The 20,701-nt window shown below is 34.8% G+C and overlaps 1 protein-coding gene across 4 annotated transcripts in view; it reads right to left on the reverse strand.

The window, feature by feature from the left end:
• LOC138708243 (adiponectin receptor protein-like) overlaps positions 1-20,701 on the reverse strand; it is a 60,217-nt gene that overhangs the window by 7,583 nt on the left and 31,933 nt on the right. For all 4 annotated transcript variants that reach the window (XM_069838590.1, XM_069838589.1, XM_069838591.1 and 1 more), the window contains exons 5-7: positions 15,414-15,684; positions 9,420-9,600; positions 4,202-4,389 (exon numbers count right to left, since the gene is read on the reverse strand). In XM_069838590.1, the coding sequence (XP_069694691.1) occupies positions 4,202-4,389; positions 9,420-9,600; positions 15,414-15,684 (640 nt within the window). The remainder of the gene's footprint in view (positions 1-4,201; positions 4,390-9,419; positions 9,601-15,413; positions 15,685-20,701) is intronic.

Genomic DNA, 20,701 nt, shown 5'->3' on the forward strand with positions numbered 1-20,701 from the left:
GATGAGCTGCAAAGACGGTGAAAGATGAAGAGTAGGAGGATGTTCTGTGTTTAGGAGAGTGTGATACGGTGTTGTGAGCGAGTATCTATTTCGTGATATGAGAACAAATGTTGAAAATGAGAAGCTAAGTTGCTAGGGTTAGAGTTCTGAAGAATATTGAAGAGTAACGTGAGAGAGTGAATAGTTCTTCGCTCTTTGAGATGGACCCAAGACAGCACATTTAGTGAAGGTGAGATATGGTCAGATCTACAGACATTCGAAATAAATCGAACACATGCAGTATGAAAACACTGTAGTCTGTCATCTCAAGAACACTGTTTGGAAGAAACAACAGGTTTAAACACTTGCCAAGGAATCAACAGGTACAAAGCATTATTGAGAACATGAAGAATAGATTTCAGGCTGGAGACGAGTATAATAATGCTTTATCTTTGTTTTCATAGTTGAAACCGAATACATGGCCAGGTGATGTCATAATTTCACCCTGGCTAGAGGGAGAGATAAGCTTGGAGGCCGTAAGCAAAAAGATCAAGTACAAATTAAATGTAAATGAATTTAGAGATTTCATTGACGACAGAGATCTTATTGGAAGACAAATACCACCAACTGTGAAGAAAGCCACACGATAAAACTATTGCTGTCAGTTCTACTGAAACGAAAAGGATATTTAGTCTATTTGCACACAACGGAGAAAGAAGCTCAACATCGCACCTGATGTCAACCAAGCTCCTAGGTCTGCCTCTCAAGGAATGGGATCCAACAAAGTATGTGAAGTCGTGGCTGTGGAAAAGGGGCCATAGTGCAGATGATCTGAGGAACTAGCCTCAGAAAACGAGAAAGGAATTCAGAGTCTTATTTTAGTCTAGATGTTTTGAAGAATGTACCTCTTTTCAATTCAAGTCATAAATCACAATATAAACATTATTTTTGTCACTACCTCACTTCCAATAGATTTTTATTTACTCTATTCCTAATTCTCGTGAGAGAACCGGTTGCAAATGTGTTTGAATAGACTTTCTAATTGCATTCTTTGCATCATAATACCACTAATTATATTGCATTGACATCACCGATTTAAATATTAAATTTGAAATAGAGTTACAATGTTATATCACAAAGAGTTTAATAGATTCAGTAAAGTAATGTTACTATTATATACAGTAGCGCTCAAAAGCATTTTGTAGAAAGCATATGTCACAATTACATAAAGATAAGTATTGAATAGAAAAAAAAATGCGAGTGGATAATTGAAAAGTATGTATTTATAATCCATTTAGTACGAAAATACATTTAGTTTAAACAGAGTTATCTTGCGTAAAAAATAATTGAAAATTCTTTTGGATCAAAAGTAATTTGTAAGTCCAAGTATGTAATAATAAAACAAAAATATTCTGGACTCTGAGGAAAAATCAGTATTTCTTTGCATACCCCAAGCTTTGATCACAGCAGCACATCTGTTTGGCATTGAATCCACAAGATTTTGCAATCGCTTGTGTGGAAGTGGTGACCATTCTTCCAATAAGGTAGCAAAGAACTGATCCTTATTTGAGTAACTTCTACGACGAACACATCGATACAATTTCTCTCAGAGATGTTGAATAAGATTAAGATCTGGACTCTGGCTTGGCCAATCCAAAAGTTTGATTTTTTTACCTGCAAAGTATTTTTTTAAATGGCTGGAAGTGTGTTTTGGATCATTGTCCTGCTGAAAAATCCAATTACGTGGCATATTCTTCCTCACACGTGGAACCATATTTTTTATAAAATATCACTTACTATACATGAAACGATTCATATTCCCTTCTATTTGGACTAGAGGACCAACTCCACTTCTAGAAAAACATCCCCACACCATGACGCTTCCACCACCGTGCTTTATAGGCGGTACCTGGTATTTTTTGTTGTCTCTTTGATTTTTCGGTCGACGTACATACTGCACACCATCACAAGAAAATAAATTAAATTGACTCTCATCACTCCATAACACCTTATACCAGTCTGTAGTGTTCCATGTTTGATACATTTTTGCAAACTCTAACCTGGCCTGCCTTTTTTTTTTGGATTTATGAATGGTTTTCGTGATGTGGACATTTAAATCACCAGCTAGGCGATGTTTCACAGTAGAGACATGTAGGTTCACTCCATTGTGCTGCTCTAGATCATTCCTAATTTGTCGAGTCGATTTTTGTGAATCAGTAACCGATTGCTTATAAATCATTGTCCTCCCTCACTGTTGTTTCTCGAGGACGACCAGACCTTGGCTTATTGTCTACTGACCCTTCTTGTTTTTGTCGTCGACTCCACACACTTATGAGTTATTGTGATATACCAAAATATTTAGCAATGCTAAACTGCTATTTTTCCTTCTTCAAAGTGTTCAAAACAGCTTGTCTCACAGCCACAGAGTATTCCTTTTGTTTTGGCATGCTTGCAATGGTCTGTACAAATACCTAAACACCAATATTTAATATATACCATGCCACCAAATCAAACCACAAAATACTTATGAGCTAATGGAATATACATTTATACTGTTATTCTATGAACTTGCCTGTTTCCTAAATACGTAACCACAGCAACATGACACTATTCATAGGGCGAAATATGGGGTGGGGCATATGATTACCATGACGGCACTGGTGACCACTTATTTAGATTTATGGAGAGTAAGTTTAGAGGAGTTGAACAAATATTACAAGTGTAGAATTTCACAGTTAATTTATTAAGTGAGTGTAATATGTTCAAACACAATGATAAGTTTCATTCTTATACAACAACTGCACTTCATGAGCTCCAATGCTGTGTGCCTTGGTTGTAACTGCAACTGTTCTTACAGTATGGCCAAGGATAAAGTACCGTGTACCGAAACTAAAGAACATGAAATTTAATTCAGAAACATATTAACCAGTAATGTATACATATTTTAAAAACTGTCGAATATTTTTTAGATATGTTTGGTAATGCTCTTTGCAGATATTGGAAAGTAAATCTTGATTTTGATTCACATTTTTAAGAGTCCGAGCACAATAGAGAGACCTTGGATTTTAAATCACTTGCTTACAGGTGGTGACAAATCTGTATGCACCAAATTCATGGCTCATTTGCTGCACTAACATTCTCTGCAGATTTAATTTCTTGGCTTTCCGTCACTGACTTTTCTTTAGGAGAATACAAAATGTTTCCAAAGACCATACGAATATGTGCATTTTCTCTAGCTGTTTTATCTGTACACTTTTTTCTCTGTGTTGATACAGAACTGATCCAGTTCACCTGAATTTACTTAACTATGAAATTCTTCTTGACAAATTTCTCTTAGTGATTTCACACTAGCCCTGCCACTTTGAACAACTGCGCATAAATGAAAATAACGCTTACAAGAAAATATTTCTTCCAATTACTGAGCATCATTTCGAATCTGTGTCTCACACAACCTTCTTTAGCAACAAGTGAAGGAACAGTTAACAATGCAGACTATCTTTCTTCATTGAACTGCAAATGCAATGCAGTCAAACTAAGGTATACTTTATCTTGGATAATATTGTACAATTGTGTCATCTAAGAGTAATAATGTCATGTGGTTGTATAGTGGAGGATTTCTCCTCATATTACAAACGAGAGACATTGTGAAGTATCTTGGTAGTATAATGTAAGTACAAGGTCCGCCAAAAAGATCTGACTTTTTTTTTAGATGAAACAATACAGTTGTATCGAAAAGAGGCATTATTGCCATTTACTGATGCAAAAGAACAAAATAAGGTTTTGAAAAGTACACCCTCCAAATGACGTCCATTTTTTCTAATGCATTCCTGAAGCCTGACTCTGAAGCTCAGCACTGCTCTGCCTACCATGTCTCGGGCATACAGGCAGTACTTGACCTTCCTGCTGACTTATGTTCTGATGCTGAAGAAATCATTCTGAAATTGTATACTCATAATAAAACTGTGTTATGGCTGGGAACTCGCTCATGTTGACCCACATTGAAATGTTGTCTGAACCTATGCTGCATAAGAATTGTTGAATCATTTTTTTGGAAAACATTTCCACGGCAAATGTCCAATGTGATGTGTTCCACAGATCCATTGCAATAATGACGTTCATTCCCTGTCCTCCCACCACTGCGCTATTGTCTTAGCCAACTTAAAAACGTCAGATCTTTTTGCCAAATGCTATATGAAAAATATGCCAAAAGTTATAAATTTACCTGCTCGTAGGGGTCGGTATCTAGGCTCACTGAACCTATCCCACAAAGAAACTATGATGGCAGATATGCCAAGACATATAACAACACTGAGGTAGATGAGCTTTGGCTGGAACTGACAATAGAAACCATAATACAACCACGGAACAAATGATCCCATGATGAGCATTGCAATACCGCAATAATCCAATCTGAAAATTAAAAAAAAGTATTTTTAAATACAGAATGAGTGGAAAGTCACTGTGTAAGATTGCTAATTCTTAGCATTAATACCATTACCAATGGCTTATGTGATACTCTTCCCTTCTCACCCACTCTTCACATTGTCATTTTTTAAGTAATCAGTGCTCCCTTAACTCGGGTCTAGTGTGTGTGCAAGAAGTGCGACATGCACACATTAATCATTTTCCAGATACTCAGCCATCACATCACGAAGCACTGTGATGATAATCGATAAGTTTGCACTGCACGACTGGCTAAAGTCACAACACGTGCAAAGATCTGAGGCACTTCAAGTGTTAACAGAGGAGAAATTATTGATTTTTAGATTACATTGTGCTAAGCCCAACAAAGCCTCTTCATAAATTGGCACAAGAGCGAATGTATTACAGCAGCACACACAAAATAATGAAGCACTTACATTTACATCTCTACAATATAACCTCAATGCACGAATTGAAGAAGTGTTCAGAAGTAACAATAAGTCATAAAGATTATTACTCTCAATGGGGATCTATTTCAGATGTCATATTCTCTTCCTATGATCTGATTTAATTTATCGAGTTATTTACACTTGTATCAAGTTTTCAAAATATCAATCTTAATGACTTGCCATTCAATAAATATAAAAAACAAGTTATATTTTATAACATTTGTTTTAAATTTATTTATAGATGCAAACGTTTTCGCCCTCCTGGGGCATCATCAGGCAATACATAACAAAATCAAATATAAAATATTAACATTATTGTAGCCTACATATTATGAAAATGTGTATTATACAATTGCGAATTAAGAGTGGGTTGTTGCCCTCATACCCTCAATTATATTTTAAGAATGACTGGCCTATGTGTGATAACATTGCATTAAATTGTTAATAAACATTGATTAATTAAATTATACAGAAGATATGTGGATGATACACTGATTATGATAATGTGAAACCAGATATTTCTATAATGTAATCTTTTAAAATTATTATTATTATTACAAAATTATTTTATTGATGTTGTGAAGATGAAAAGAATTGTCATTGTATTATATTAATTATGTATTATATTGTCTTGTATTGTAGTATTGTATTGCTTTGAATTGTATTGTATTAATTATGTTATATTTATAGCATTGTAGTAATTTTCTTTCATACTGGTTGAATGGAAGAGAAGGCCGAATGGCCTTAACTCTGGCAGTTAAAATAAACCATTATTATTATTATTATTATTATTATTATTATTATTATTATTATAACCGAGTTCACTATATCCAGAGTTGACTGTATTATGTATCTGCCACTGGACTGATTACTCCACATGAATCAATGTGGTTAATTAATTTCTTTATGGCTTTAATTAAACGTATTGTCTTACAAAAGAAGTAATATGCAAAGACTAGCCTTGTGGGCCATGGGTGCCAATGAGTTGAAAGTATGGGTGTAAATACAGCCCTAAGGTTTGTAAGGTAAAATTTGACTTTAAATGAATACAATCGTGGAGTAAAAATTCATACCAACCTGAAAAGCAATGTCTACACCTCAGACAATAAAATGCCACAACAATGTACTATATTTGTTTGAGAGGTACTATAAGTATAGTAATACAAGCATTTAGTCATTGTTGAAAATGTTTTTCAATACAGTTGGGGTAAAATTTATCCCAATGTGTGTGCTGAAGGTTTAATACAATCAAGAAGATACACTTTTCTATCTTTGCATTATATGGTCGTATACAGATATAGCAAAATTTGGGCACATGGACTACACTGTGTGAATCCTGGATGAAAACGAAGACGAAAATTCGACAAAATTTAGACTGAAGAATTTTTAATTGAACAATTTGCTTACACTGTATTCTGCAAATAAATGTTACTCCTGTGATTGTAGTTCAAATTATCCATATATTATTTTAAAATGAAATGTTTTTGGTTCAAAACACCTCCCCGATTTTTTTTGTAATATTTTATTTCAATTATCTTTCTACAATGTACGAAGTACCCCTCCAAAAAAAAGAATGAGTGCATGCTTGATAGTGCATATGATGGAGTCCTGACACTGCAATCCACAAGCACGTTTTCAGTATTTCAAGAAAGTTTACATGTTAACCAGATCATTATTCGAATATGGAAGAAAGAGAAAGACAAGTTGGAGAGCTGTGTGGTTAGAGGTACAGTACTGATTGGACTCAACTGGTGACAGTTGGAGGCTGGCATAGGCTCAAATCCTCCTAACAACTTTTTTTTTTAATTGAGCTCATTCCACGTTGTTATGAGAGATGTGGACGATACCATACAAAGAGACTACAACAAACATTATGAGTATACTTTACTCATAAGTTTAATTTTTAGCTGTGGGCTCTAGAACTATACAAGAAAGAGAAGAAAAGAAAGAAAACAAGGGGAAAAAATAAATGTCAGCCTTAAGACATGATTTCCATCTCTACCCGAGACAAACAAACAAAAATTTATAAAACGTCTGTCAACCTACGACCTCTGGAAGTCGATCGGGCATAGAAGCAGCAAGTCTTCAAAGTATAGTCCGGGTCAGCTTACTTCATACCCTAAGGGTGAAACCTAACCATTTTCCCCCCATTACTACATATGCTAGTGGATTGTGGTGATTTTCTAGTTTGCAGGTTGAATTTTCTTATGCCAACTTCGTTTCGAATTTCGATACTGACAAATACTACAAATGGTAGTGATTTTGTAACTAGTATGTTGGCAGCTGAGACAAATATCGACAATATCTGTCGGTACTGGAGTTCCATGAAATTAAAATTATACTAGATTTCTGAGCCAGTTACTGGAAGCTAGTGAAATCTGAACATACTAATAATTAATTAATATCAGTATTAATATTAATACGTAATAGTTATTTTATGTGTTGCGTTGTGGTTATAATTCAAGACTATAGTCAGGTATGTTTTCGGAGTTAATACTAATAATTTCATGTGGTCAAACAAAATACATTTTTAGGTTAGGTCTCGTGAGTAAATTTTTTAGTCAAACCAATGAATTTCGTACTGCCAGACAAAATACTTGCCATGTTGATCCCTTTCCCGTATAGTTTGCCTACGAAAACGTTACAAATTAATGAATTATTTAGAATAACCTTCCAACAAAGTACGGTAAGTAAATAAGTCATTTAGTATGTACGATCGTGTGATGTCTGGTAACAGTTGGCAACACTGACAAGACGACAATATTTGCTGTTTAGGAACTGTTCTTATGTGACCATCACTATAATTCTCTTTGAGCACGAGTTTTTCTCAAAGCTTGAGTACCATCGACCAGAGCTATTCCTTAATTGTTGGTCGGTGATGGTGTTTTCGAAGAGTCTTTTTTATTATGCCCCAGACATTCTAAATGAGGTTCAGGTCAGGAGAATTCAGAGGCCAAGGTATGACTTCGATCCTTTGCTGCTGAACTGTCATTGATGTATTAACTGGAAGATTATCCTGCTGGAAGTGAATAAACTGTCCCAAGGCTTTTGGGTAATCCACCATGTCCTGGAACTTGACATTTCCAAAGTTTGGCAACTACATACAAGTTCCATCATCAGGTTAAGACCAGAGAGGTCGCCTACTCTGTTGGGCTCGTTCCGTCAGACTAATCCAGACGACTGTACGAAGGTTCTAATTGGCTATTTTTTATATAGGAAACTAATTCTTGAAGTCAAATGAGATACTTGGAAATAACATATACATATATTATAATAGAAGAGTATGTGGTGCCTTGGTATCACTTGCGAGGTTCAGATCTGACTAAACAACAATTCCTACTACTAGCAATTTCATGTTTAAATATTTCTTGTATTGGCATGGGACATTTTTGTCCCAATCATCTTTCTAGGATGTAAGCAATGTTCAGTCTCTCTAATGTTAACATATTGGTGCAGATATTAATTTTTATGGCCTCTCAAATTACGCGTTCCCAATAGCTTGATTTCCTAGCTAGGATGCTGGTCCTATCGAAAAAATCTTGCATCCATAATTGATACGATGCTCAGCTACTGTAGACTTGTCTGGCTGATATCTAATGTCTCGAGCATTCCTGATTTTTGTGTTTCAATACTACGACCTGTCTGACCTATATCAATTTCTCCACATTTATATTCCCGGAATTTTGAGTCCTATGCTGTCTTTCAAAAGTTTTATAGGAACTTGCTAATTTTCTTAGGCGGAAGCAAGACAGTCTTTATGTTGGCTTTGGCTAACTTTCTGCTAATCCGATTTGTGATGGATTCAATGTATCTAATTACTACCAAATTGTCCAATTTTTCTGTAGTTTTATTTTTTCTATCTCTTATCATGTTATTAATTTCATAGCTCGAATAACTGTTTTCATTGAAAATTCCTTTCAGAAATTGAAGTTCAGAATTAATACTGTCTTCATCACATATCATTCTTGTCCTATTTACAAGCATCGAAAGAACTGCCTGGTTATTAGATGGGTGGTGGCACTCAAATATAGGTTGGTATGTGTAGATTTCCGGTAAAAATTATTGTTTATCCATTTCTTATCATTTTATTGCTTTTTAGTTACAGTGATAAATATAGTAAATATTAAATTACAGTAGACTACTAAAACATTCTATGTTGTGCAGTGTTGCGTGTTGCCCCATTGTGCAAATAAAAATTCTTTTCACGAAATTTTGTCACTAAAATTTTCGTCTTCATTCGTTTAGGGTTCACACACCATAGTCTGTGACACAAATTTCTGTACACCTGATATACAGGCCCCTGTTCAATCTGTATATTCAGCACATAACTCCAGCAAAGCATTTTTAAATAAGACAAATTCGGAGAAGAGAAGAAAAGATATTTAGCAATTCTTATTGAGTGGCGTGGAATGAAGTGTACTAAATCCACAATACCTATTAAAGATGTGTTTCAATACGAATTTTATGTTTTCTTCCTCAAATTGATATACAAAATTAAGCAAAGAGTGGTTGTTATGTAACGTTCGAATTAATATGAAAGACTGAACCAAAGTATTTGAAGAGACTTACTTGCTGAACAGTTTGCCAACACATTCTGAATGACAATGGACTGTATGGAAGGCAAAGGACAATCCTAAACAAAGAATAGCACCAGCAAAGAATGCTGCAAAAACGAGTTTCTCTTGAAGCTGGATTTCAACACTAGGTCGTGTCAAAAAGTAAGTTGCCACCCCAATAAATGCAACACAACCTGAAACAGAATATAAAATTTACAGTGAATTAGATTTCAGATTAATATTGCCATGATCAAGTATGTCACATTTAGTAATGAAAGATAAATATTGAAGGAAAGGTCTCTTTGATAAGATAATTTTCAATACTCATATAAGAAGTAGACATTTTATTTCTCTCCTCTGCTCCCCCTCCCCCCAACACTCATACCTTCTGTACACAAAATAAATCAGTGGTTCCCAAACTATTTTGATTGCAGATCCCTTTTGACTCGAAAAAAGCTTCACGGATCCTAAAATTAATTTAAATTGATTTAATCGCTTGATTAATATAGACATAAATTTTAAAATCTCCACATTTATATTCTGTACGTATTTAACATAGACAATATGTCTACAACTACATTAATTACTAAGGAGCGGATTCCTATGCAATTAAATATTTTTCTTGCATGTGATAAAACACTATTAACAAAGTTAAAAGTTCCGAATGTCAAGTTTCAAGTTTAAAACCCGAATTTTATTTCACATAAGAACACATATTTTCACAAAAAAATTATGTAAATACATATTTTCAGGAAATCTATTATAAACACATAAATCTTGGAGTTTTTTTACTTAAATAATTTTTTTACAAGAACTTTTAAATATTTTAAAACTAAATCAATTATATCACTCAGAAGTATGTTATCTTTTTAAGAATTCTTGGTTGCTTCGTGTTTCTATGGGCTGTGTGGTGTATCCGTGATCCATTTTTGTAATAGTAGCACCTCAAGTTCTGAGAACTGCTAGGTAGCATATCAGTGTTATTATATGAGAATAAATTAACATGGACAAGAAGGCGAGATCTTGCAACACATAATTAGGAATGTTTATTGTTGCTGAAGATGATTTCATTCAGCACTTTGTTTGTGAAACACAACGGATAAGAGCTCGGGTGTAAACATTATTTAATTTAAACAAATCTCTCGCCTCTCGCTCATGCCTATGAAGTGAGGAAATACATTTTGTTGTGATTCCCCATTATCGGGCCATAAGCATAAGCTGCGTAGTGTAGACATGGTGGCGTCGCTATAGGAAGCTTTTCTCCGACATTTTCAGTCAGTAGCTAGAAACATTTTTTTACGTTAAGACGAGTGTATATTAGCCTCTTAAGTTCCCTAAAATCAAATCGAGTTTAAGATCGCGTCTACAGCAATATGTAGATGATTTTAAAAACATTTTTACTACCGACGGAAAAGTGTTATTTTGCCAACCATGTGGTAAATCAGTAAGTGCAGATCAGCGCTCTCGGGTAACCCAACATTTGTCTGGAAACAAGCACATTGCTGCTGCTTCATGTATGCATTCACGGTAAAACAGTGGATATAAAAAAATGTGTACAGTTGCTCAAGTATTGAAGGGTGTGCCTGTAGGTGAAATTGACTGTGTATGTGTTTGTGACATTCCTCTCTTTAAATATGCACGTCTGACGTCCTGTGATGTGGAAAGATCGTTTTCACAATATAAGTCATTGTTCAGAGATAATAGGCATGCATTTGTGATGGAGAATTTGGAAATGACCTTTGTTGTTCACTGCAATTCTCGGATAACTACTAGCAAATGATACTGAAGTGTGATTGGTGAGTACCTTGTAACATTTTTTTTTTTTTCAAGCTAAGTAAGGTATTTTTGTCATATTTAAAAACATATATATTTTTTTTTTATTTTTAGCAAATATTTTCGTACTTTTTAGCACATAAAAAATAAATATATTTAAATTTTTTAGCACATAAAAATCCGCTCCCTATTAATTACCATGCACAGCCATGACTTCATAAACATGCAGTAGCATTTATAAACTGCGTGAATTTTTTTCAGTAATTACATGCATAATTAAAAAATACTTTCAAATTGCTAATGTGAAGAATGGTGTTGTTTCTTCGTCTCACAAATTTTCTTTAAAGTTGGGTGAGATGGAAGAAAGTTGAATTCTCATATCTGATATGGCATCCAGGCAATGACGGAATTTTGATTTTGTTGCTGCGTACCATGAAAATCCTACGCCACACAGATATGTTGTTGGAAATGGGAGGAGTTTCGCCACTGCACATTTAGAAATTTCCGAATATTTCTGAAGTAGGCTACACCAGAATTCGGTGACAGGAAGTTCGCTAAATCTTTGTTTCATCATATTTTCGTTTCTTGGTTGATTCATCAGTTTTTAAATTAGCAGCACTGGGTGTGATACATGACAAGGCAATCGACTGGTTTCTGAATATGTATAACTGTCATTTTTATTGTCTATTATTAGCCACCAATCCATTGAGACAACACTGTATAATATGACAATTAATATTATTATGCTAATCGAAGACACGTAGTTATTAACAGACAGTTTAACACGAACACCTCACACGAGCCTGCTCGTACTGAATGAATAAAACCAGACTTCACAATAAAAGTAGCAAAGCAGAACCCATGCACAACTATGGACGAAATTCGTTTCTTTTTAAAAATACCGGTACATGTCAAATTTTATTGCGGACTAAATAACATTGCCAATAAAATTTATTTTACAATTAAGACATTGGCTGCATTCAGCCGGAACAGCACAGAGGTAGCACTGAAATAGTGACAGCATTGAATGCCTTGCTGGCCGACAGCTCTGAAATAACGGCAGCCATTTTTCATAGCAAAATTTGTTTCGCTGCAAGCCTGCTGCTAGCCGGAGAAAGTGGAGGGGGTAGGCAACAACCAATGGTATCATATATTCCGGAGTAGACGGAACAACAGCAGCATGTTTCTTTGTAAACACAGCGGACATTTTGCAATGGTTGTTCAGGAACTCAAAGCTGCTGTAACTCAGCAAAAATGAATAGCTGAATTAGCGCTGTCCCGGCTGAACGCAGCCATTAAGTCTTTGAGCACATTCACAAAACTTATCCTTACACTGTTGGTGTCTCGAGAGAAAAAACTCAAACATTCATACACACCAAGCAGATAAGAACGGACCTGCCATCCTCGCAAAACAGACAAAAATTTTCAATAGAACTGACTACCTTAACTGAAAAAATGAAAGTCGTGTTTTACAACAGCATGAAGGACAGCTTACGCAAGGGTGAGATCTGGTCATCACCCTTGCTGAAATACTAACTTTCGCAAGTACAGTCATGTACAGTACTGTACAATCTCATCGAGAAAAATGGCAGTATTATACTCGTATGTTATTTATTTAAAAATATATATTACCAACCACGGATCCCCCGACAAGTGTTGGTGGATCCCAGGGATCCATGGATCACACTTTGGGAACCACTGAAATAAATTATTGTCACTGAAAATTTACTTTTACTCCTTTTAGAAAGTGTGATGATGCACATTCGATAAACACAGAAAAATCATCTCTACTAATATAAATTGTTGCCAGGAAAGAAATCCTACGCTAAAGTTTTCCATTTATTTCGTATCAAATATACACATATTTTGTGAAAAAGACATTTACTTACTTATAAATGCCCTTTAAAGAATCCAGAGGTTCATTGCAGCTCGGTCCCTACTTTGAGCAAGATTAATCCAGGCCCTACCATCATATCCCGCCTCCCTCAAATCCATTTCAATATTATTCTCCCATATACATCTCGACCTCCACAAAAGACTTTTTCCCTCAGATCTTTCAACTAACACTCTATATGCATTTCTGGATTCACCCATATGTGCTACATGCCCTGCTCATCTCAAACATCTTAATTTAATGTTCCTAATTACGTTAGGCAAAGATTATGAAGGTGCAGTTCTGTGTTGTGTAACTTTCTCCATTGTCCTGTAACTTCATCCCTCTCAGCTCCAAATTATTATTCCAAGAACCTTATTCCCGAACACCCTTAACCACTATTCCTCTCTCAAAATGAGAATCCAAGTTTTACAACCATACAGAAAAACTGGTAACATAACTGTTTTATAAATTATAACTTTCAGATTTTTTGACAGCAGACTAGATGACAAAAGCTTCTGAACCAAATAATAACAGACATTTCCCATATTTATTCTCTGAGTATCATTTATATTTGTTATTGTTGCTCCAAGATATTTGAATTTTTCCACTTCTTCGAAGGATAAATTTCCAATTTTTATATTTCCATTTCGTACTATGTTCTGGTAGTAAGACATAATCATATACTTTGACTTTTCGGGATTTATTTCCAAACCTATCTCTTTACTTGCTTCAAGTACAATTCCCGTGTTTTCCCTAATACTTTGTAAATTTTCTCCTAACATATTCATGTCATCCACATAAACAAGCAGTTGATGTAACCCATTCAATTCCAAACCTTCCCTGTTTTCCTGGACTTTCCTAATTGCATAATCTACAGCAAAGTTAAAAAGTAATGGTGATAGTGCAACTCATTGCTTTAGCTCATAGTGAATTGGAAAAGTGTCAGACAGAAACTGGCCTATATGGACTCTGCTGTACGTTTCACTGAAACAAATTATAATTAATTGAAGTAGTTTCTTGGGAATATCAAATTCAATAAGAATACCTCTATTCGCCTGGACTGGATCCTACAAGAATTTGAATTTTGACGTTTTCCTTCTTTTTGCTACCATGGAACAATCTTCATCAAAGTACAGTTTCTTTTTCTTAGTTATATAATGATCAGAATCACAGTCTGCCTCTCTGAAGCAACGAATGTCTACTTTACTAGTATGTCTTCATTTATCTATTAAGATGTTACTTATTTGGTTATGTCAATCCATCTAGAGAAGTCCAAGTATATTTATGCATATCCTTATGCGGGAATGTTGTACTTTTGACAATTAAATTTTTTTTGATGTGGCAAAGTTGACTAACCTAACTCCATTATCATTATTAGTTACGTGTAAGCTCTCTTTTCCAATACTTATTTATAAGTATGCATAAGGGTGTAATTATTTGTCTTATTTGAGCTGTTGTATCAGTGAAGCGAGGTGAGTCAGTGAAGTTATGGTTTTACAGTGCAGTGAATAGTTCCGATCAGTGATAATTTATAGTGTCAATGAAATGTGTTCTATAGTGTCAGTGAAATGTGTTCTAAAGTGTCAGTGAAATGCGTCATAGTGCCACTACAGTGAGTGAGATGAGAGTAAAGTGAAATATTATTATCAGTACCAATGTGAAACTTACGTAGGGCCTACACATATGTAGGTTGTATTGTAAAATTAGGTTCACTTATTAATTAAGGTAATTTTATGTATTATTATTAATTGTAATTATTGTGTAAAATTGTATTGTGTATATAATTGTGTTGTGTATTGTAATTTTATTGTGTATTGTTTATATTGTGTATACCACTGCCACGAGGTGCTTGCCCACTTGCAGTGTAAATAAATACATACATACAACAATAACATAAAATACACTAACAGCGCACAACTGAAATTATATGAAACAATGGCAGTTCCTATATTCATTAATGGGTGTGAAAATTGGACCTTAAAGCATTCAAAGAAAGGAAACAGAAGCAGCAGAGATGGGATTTTCCTGTTCACTTTCAAGGTAAAATAAATAAAGACATTACCAATACGTCACACATATTTAAATTCAATGAAAAAAATCAACATTTACAATGTACACCAGAACACAGGTTTTCAAAATTAATTTAAAATTATGAGTGAATAGGACATACATCCAGAGGCTGTCCCATGTCTTGAAGTCGGAAGAGACAAAATATTCTAAACTAAAGCTTTGTAGTAGGGCCTACCTAATTAGTCTCCCTCCTGTGTTTAAAATACTGCTGCCTACAGTAATAAAATATCAAATAATCACTTAATTAAAATTGAAGCAACTTAATTACATGGAAAATGATTTACATACCAAGAAGATGTGTCCAAATGTTTCCAGTCTCAGTATGAATGCGAAAGATACTCTTGAAGCAAGCATAGAAACTTGGTAATGGAGGTCTATGTCCACCATGAAGGTAATCGTTATCTTGGAGCCAACGAGGCAAGTTGCGAAAATGACAAACTTTCCATGATGCCTCCCACACTTTGCGAACAAATTCTTCTGCTTGTTCAGCAGCATTATGTGCAAGTGCGCCCAAATCTATTTCATCTGACAGGACTCCTGCCTTCAACACCTCTGTGATCTGTATAACACAAGACACTAAAATTAAAGAGGTTCAAGCACGTATCATATGTAACACTTCTGTTCGAATAATGAATGGATCTATTTACTTACAAATGGCTTTTAAGGAACCCGCAGGTTCATTGTCGCCCTCACATAAGCCCGCCATCGGTCCCTATTATGTGCAAGATTAATCCAGTCTCTATCATCATATCCCACCTCTCTCAAATCCATTTTAATACTGTATTATCCTCCCATCTATGTCTCGGCATCCCCAAAGGTCTTTTTCCCTCAGGCTCCCAACTAACACTCTAATAGATCTATTATAGGAAAAAAAAGCAAAACCTACAATAGCACATATGAATTAAGACCACAAAATTAATTGGGGTACTGGTGACTCTATGATTATAAAAACTGTAATGGCAGTGACAGAAAAAGTATTACACTAATAATCACAATGTGTACTTCTTGTTCAGGAACCAGAGTTTATTTCTCAACAAAGAGGCCAGGATTTCATTGAATTGCTGAGATCATGTATGCATGTGACTGTTTACTTAATCATTAAACGAAATACAAAGTACAGTCTTCACTCCCAATAATTCGTATGTGGTTAATTTGATTTGTGGGTAATTTGGGATCCTCTCCTTTTTGGGCGAGTGGGCGAAGTGAGTCATTTCCATTTTTACCCGATTTACACTCTCTTCCTCCCAACTCCATCTTTCGATCAGCTTGCCAACTGTAGCATAATTATGCTGAGCATAGCCGAAATCACGTCTCATAGCATGTAGCATAACTATCGCAGTATCGCATAATGCTAAAATGTAGCATAATTTCATTCAGAATGTTCAATGTACTAGAGCCTGTAACATGATACATTTTAAAACTGCTTCAAAATGTTTTGCACTGTTTCACATTTTCACTTGATTTTGATGCGCATTTCAAAAACTACGCCTGTCAGAGTAACTTTTACTGGACTTTAAATAATAATAAAAATCTTGCGGACAATTCGCGATTTTCGGTATTTTGCGGAAGTTCGTGCATTAATAATTACAGCGAATTATTTGGAGCTAGTGTACAGATACCGTACACTGCAAAAAGAAACTAGACCTCATCACTTTAACATAAATGCAAGTTTGTAATAGCCCTGATGCCATATGTCTATCCGTCCAACCATCCACAGCAAATAATTCAATACTATTCTACGGATATTGCTCATATTCATTATCTCTGAATTATGCATGTGAATCTCAATCTTCACTACCATCATGCTCGGTCTCTTCGTTGTGTGGAGTACATTTTGATAATTCATTCTGAGTGGAGTTTGAGATAAGCACAATTATGTTAATATGCTACCTCAAAATGGCGCACAAATTTTGCCTTCCTATTTCATATGCTGCAATCAGCGACAAAGGAATCCAGATTTCCTTTTCTTCCAAAGAAAGAAATGGGGAGGGATTTCATAGCTTTTTGCTGAATTTGAATTTGAACTCAGGAACCTTAGATCCACTGGTAAGCATGACAGCTACTAGACCTCTGAAGAGGTTCATCCTGTTTAATTACGTAAGTCATTTTTCCTTGTATGTCCTTTCTGCAGAAAAATAATTGTAAGTAACTGAATAACTAGCGGACTTACTCGTGTTAATTATGTAAGTCTGTGCGGCTTACAGCTGTTTCGGTGCTTCATCACAACATCCTCAGAGCCTATTAGATCTAGGCGTCATCTCGAACTTCTCTGCCTGTTACCTGGGTGCGTTTACTTGTTGAAAGGTGTTGAATAGTGGAGTCAAATAGTGTGTGTGTACTGAAATTGATCTGTATGTTGAGAATTTGATCGGGGTGTGTTTTAGTGTGTTTGTATATTTCGTATTGTTCTAGTGTGTTGAATTTTTGGTTCTTGGGTTGTATGTGTAGGATTTCCATGTCCGCATTTATGTTATTGTATGTATGGTTAGCATTGGTTATGTGATCAGCATATGTAGATGTATTGTGTCCTCTGGTTATTGCTTTAATGTGTTCTTTGTAGCGTGTTTGGAATGATCTGTGTTTTCTGTTCTGTATGCTATGTTGTATTTCTGCTTTCTGAATGAAGATGCGATACACACTACAAAGACATCTCAACACACAAAAAACATAAACAAATAAATACGACCACACAGGTGTATACAAACTCACATGTAATAGTTGCGACAAGTTCTACATTGGATAGACAGGCAGATCATTCCAAACACGCTACAAAGAACACATTAAAGCAATAACCAGAGGACACAATACATCTACATACGCCGATCACATAACCAATGCTAACCATACATACAATAACATAAATGCGGACATGGAAATCTTACACATACAACACAAGAACCAAAAACTCAACACACTAGAACAATACGAAATATACAAACACACCCCAATCAAATTCTCAACACACAGATCAATTTCAGTACACACACACTATTTGACTCCACTATTCAACACCTTTCAACAATCAAACGCACTCACATAACAGGCAGAGAAGTTCGAGATGACGCCAAGAACTAATAGTCTCTGAGGATGGTGTGATGAAGCACCGAAACAGCTGTAAGCCGCACAGACTTACATAATTAACACGAGTAAGTCCGCTAGTTAATCAATTACTTAGATTCAAGTGTTAAAAGTAGTGTATGCAAGATTCAAAATGGAAAATAATTGTATTTTGATTTCTTCTCATGTTATCATGATTTCCTTTTTTATCCGTTATTTTCTATTCTGTAGAGCTCAGGTGCTCTTTCGAGTTAGTAAGTGCGCCTGCGAACAAGCAAAGCCAGCCATGTGCAAATCCTGGTTGTCCACATACCGGTACTTCATCTACGATCTCATAATTTGGTTTTCGGAATTTAAATTGTGTGTGAGGATTAAACCTAGACATTTAATAGAAAAAGCACAGGCGAAATTTCTAGAATTCTTACTGTATTAAACATTTGGTTGTAGAGAAACTCTATGAAAACTTAGGAAACAGCATTTTTAACTTTCAATGGAAAATTTAGTACGAGTATACTCCAGATAATGTGTAGGCCCATATCATGTGACGCAATTAAAATTATACCACAGGCTATACATTAATATCTGCAATAAAGATTAGTAATTACGTGACAACTGTTTCTCAATTCATTAAAACAAATCTTCCATACATACATACATACATACATACATACGTATGTATGTATGTATGTATGTATGTATGTATGTATGTATGTGTGTGTATGTGTATATATAAACTTTCGATTCCATGCTAATGTTTCATTTCTACACCCAAGAAAGTTTAGTAAATATAAAATGTAAATAGCATTATCACTCGGTACAGAATAGAGTATGTAGCCTCATAGTGAAGGAGTGATGACAGAGGTGCTTAAATGCTTATCCACAGCAGCCTATCTATTCCTCGAATGTCTTTGGATCCGATCTCGCAAACTGCTCATGTGCAGCGGAGAGCTCTCTTGCACAAAGAGCACGGGTTGCTGATCACTGCTGTACAAGATTAACAAACGGCTTGTCAGAAGATTCTTTTTTGTTTTTGTTTCTTTCCCCCCCCCCCAACATTCATTTTCATGAACTAATGCAGGTGTTACTACTGTAAAACCTCATAATATAAGTGTTTCAGCTATTATTCTATTTTGTAATGTACCATTTACTATTAAGAAAAGACGGAGATTATTTAATGTTGTATGTTTCGATTCTTGGACCACTTTAATTTATATTCTAAGTAATTAAACTCCTTCGCCTGTTCTATTATGTTGCTATCAAGTAAGTACTTACTTAAACATGTCTTTCTATAATAATGTGTCATATAAGTTAATTAACTTTCTGAAAAAAGAAAATGTAAAGGTCACCTTCAAAACTGGTAACAAACTTAATAATGTCATTCCTAATAATATTTGTAGTTTCGATAAATATGCTAGTGGTGGAGTATACATGCTGCATTGTAAGAATAATTGTACACAGAAATATATTGGCCAAACTAAAATAAATTTTAAAACTAGATATTCAGAACACAAAGCAGATTTTTGTCATAGACAGAATAGATCAAAATTTGCATCCCATTTAATAGAGAATAACCATGAACTCCAAAAAATGTCAGATGCTTCGCAAATTTTAAAACTTACTAATAACGGGAAAATCAATTTAGTTGCAGAAGAGTTTTATATTTCTAAATTTCTCAGTAATAACACTTCCTTACTTAATGAATAACTACCTAATCCTAATAACGCTTTATTCAAATTGGCCAATAGGAGCTCTTCTTACTGCAACACGTACCTCCCTCCACTTGCATCATGATGTGGTTCTTTCATATGCCAATGCACCAGTCAACACCACGCATCTGGCCATGAAACATCGGTTCTTCCTACAGGTTCAAAAATTTTGTAAGTTATTCTATTTATTAGTTAACCTTCCATTTTGCTCTGCATATCTTTCACTCTCTTATACGTTTTTATCGATTCTTACAGATTCCTAACACACTATCCATTTTTGCATCGTGATGACTGCTGCAATATTTTTACCCATTTTAACTCTGTTATCTTCACACTCCTACGTTGCACATATGTTCTTTTAGCTTTGTATTAAATGCATAGATTCTGTATTTTATCATTTAGACTCTACGTGAAGTTTAATCACTACAACTACTACGTCTTTAAGTGATTATTACCACATTATTCTGTGTTTGTACAGTTACTCATGTAATAATGTTTTTAATTATTTCACATCATGTAATTCTTCATATTTTATTATCTTGCCATTTGTCTTTATGCTCAAAGCATTATTATATGCTAATAGACCTGAAGATGCCATTAATTGGCGAAATATTATACTTATTTATTCATAAAAATGTTGTCACTTGTTGTATGTTGATGTTTGATGAATGATAGCAAATGAAAGACATTGTTTTGTATACAACTTTTTTTTACACTACACTTTCCACTTTTTCTAATATGTAACCGAGTAAGGGAAAATATGTGGGGCTAAGAGGGATGAAGTTACAGGAGAATATAGAAAGTTACACAACA

This window comes from Periplaneta americana, chromosome 10, assembly GCF_040183065.1.
Source record: "Periplaneta americana isolate PAMFEO1 chromosome 10, P.americana_PAMFEO1_priV1, whole genome shotgun sequence".
Lineage (NCBI taxonomy): Eukaryota > Metazoa > Arthropoda > Insecta > Blattodea > Blattidae > Periplaneta > Periplaneta americana.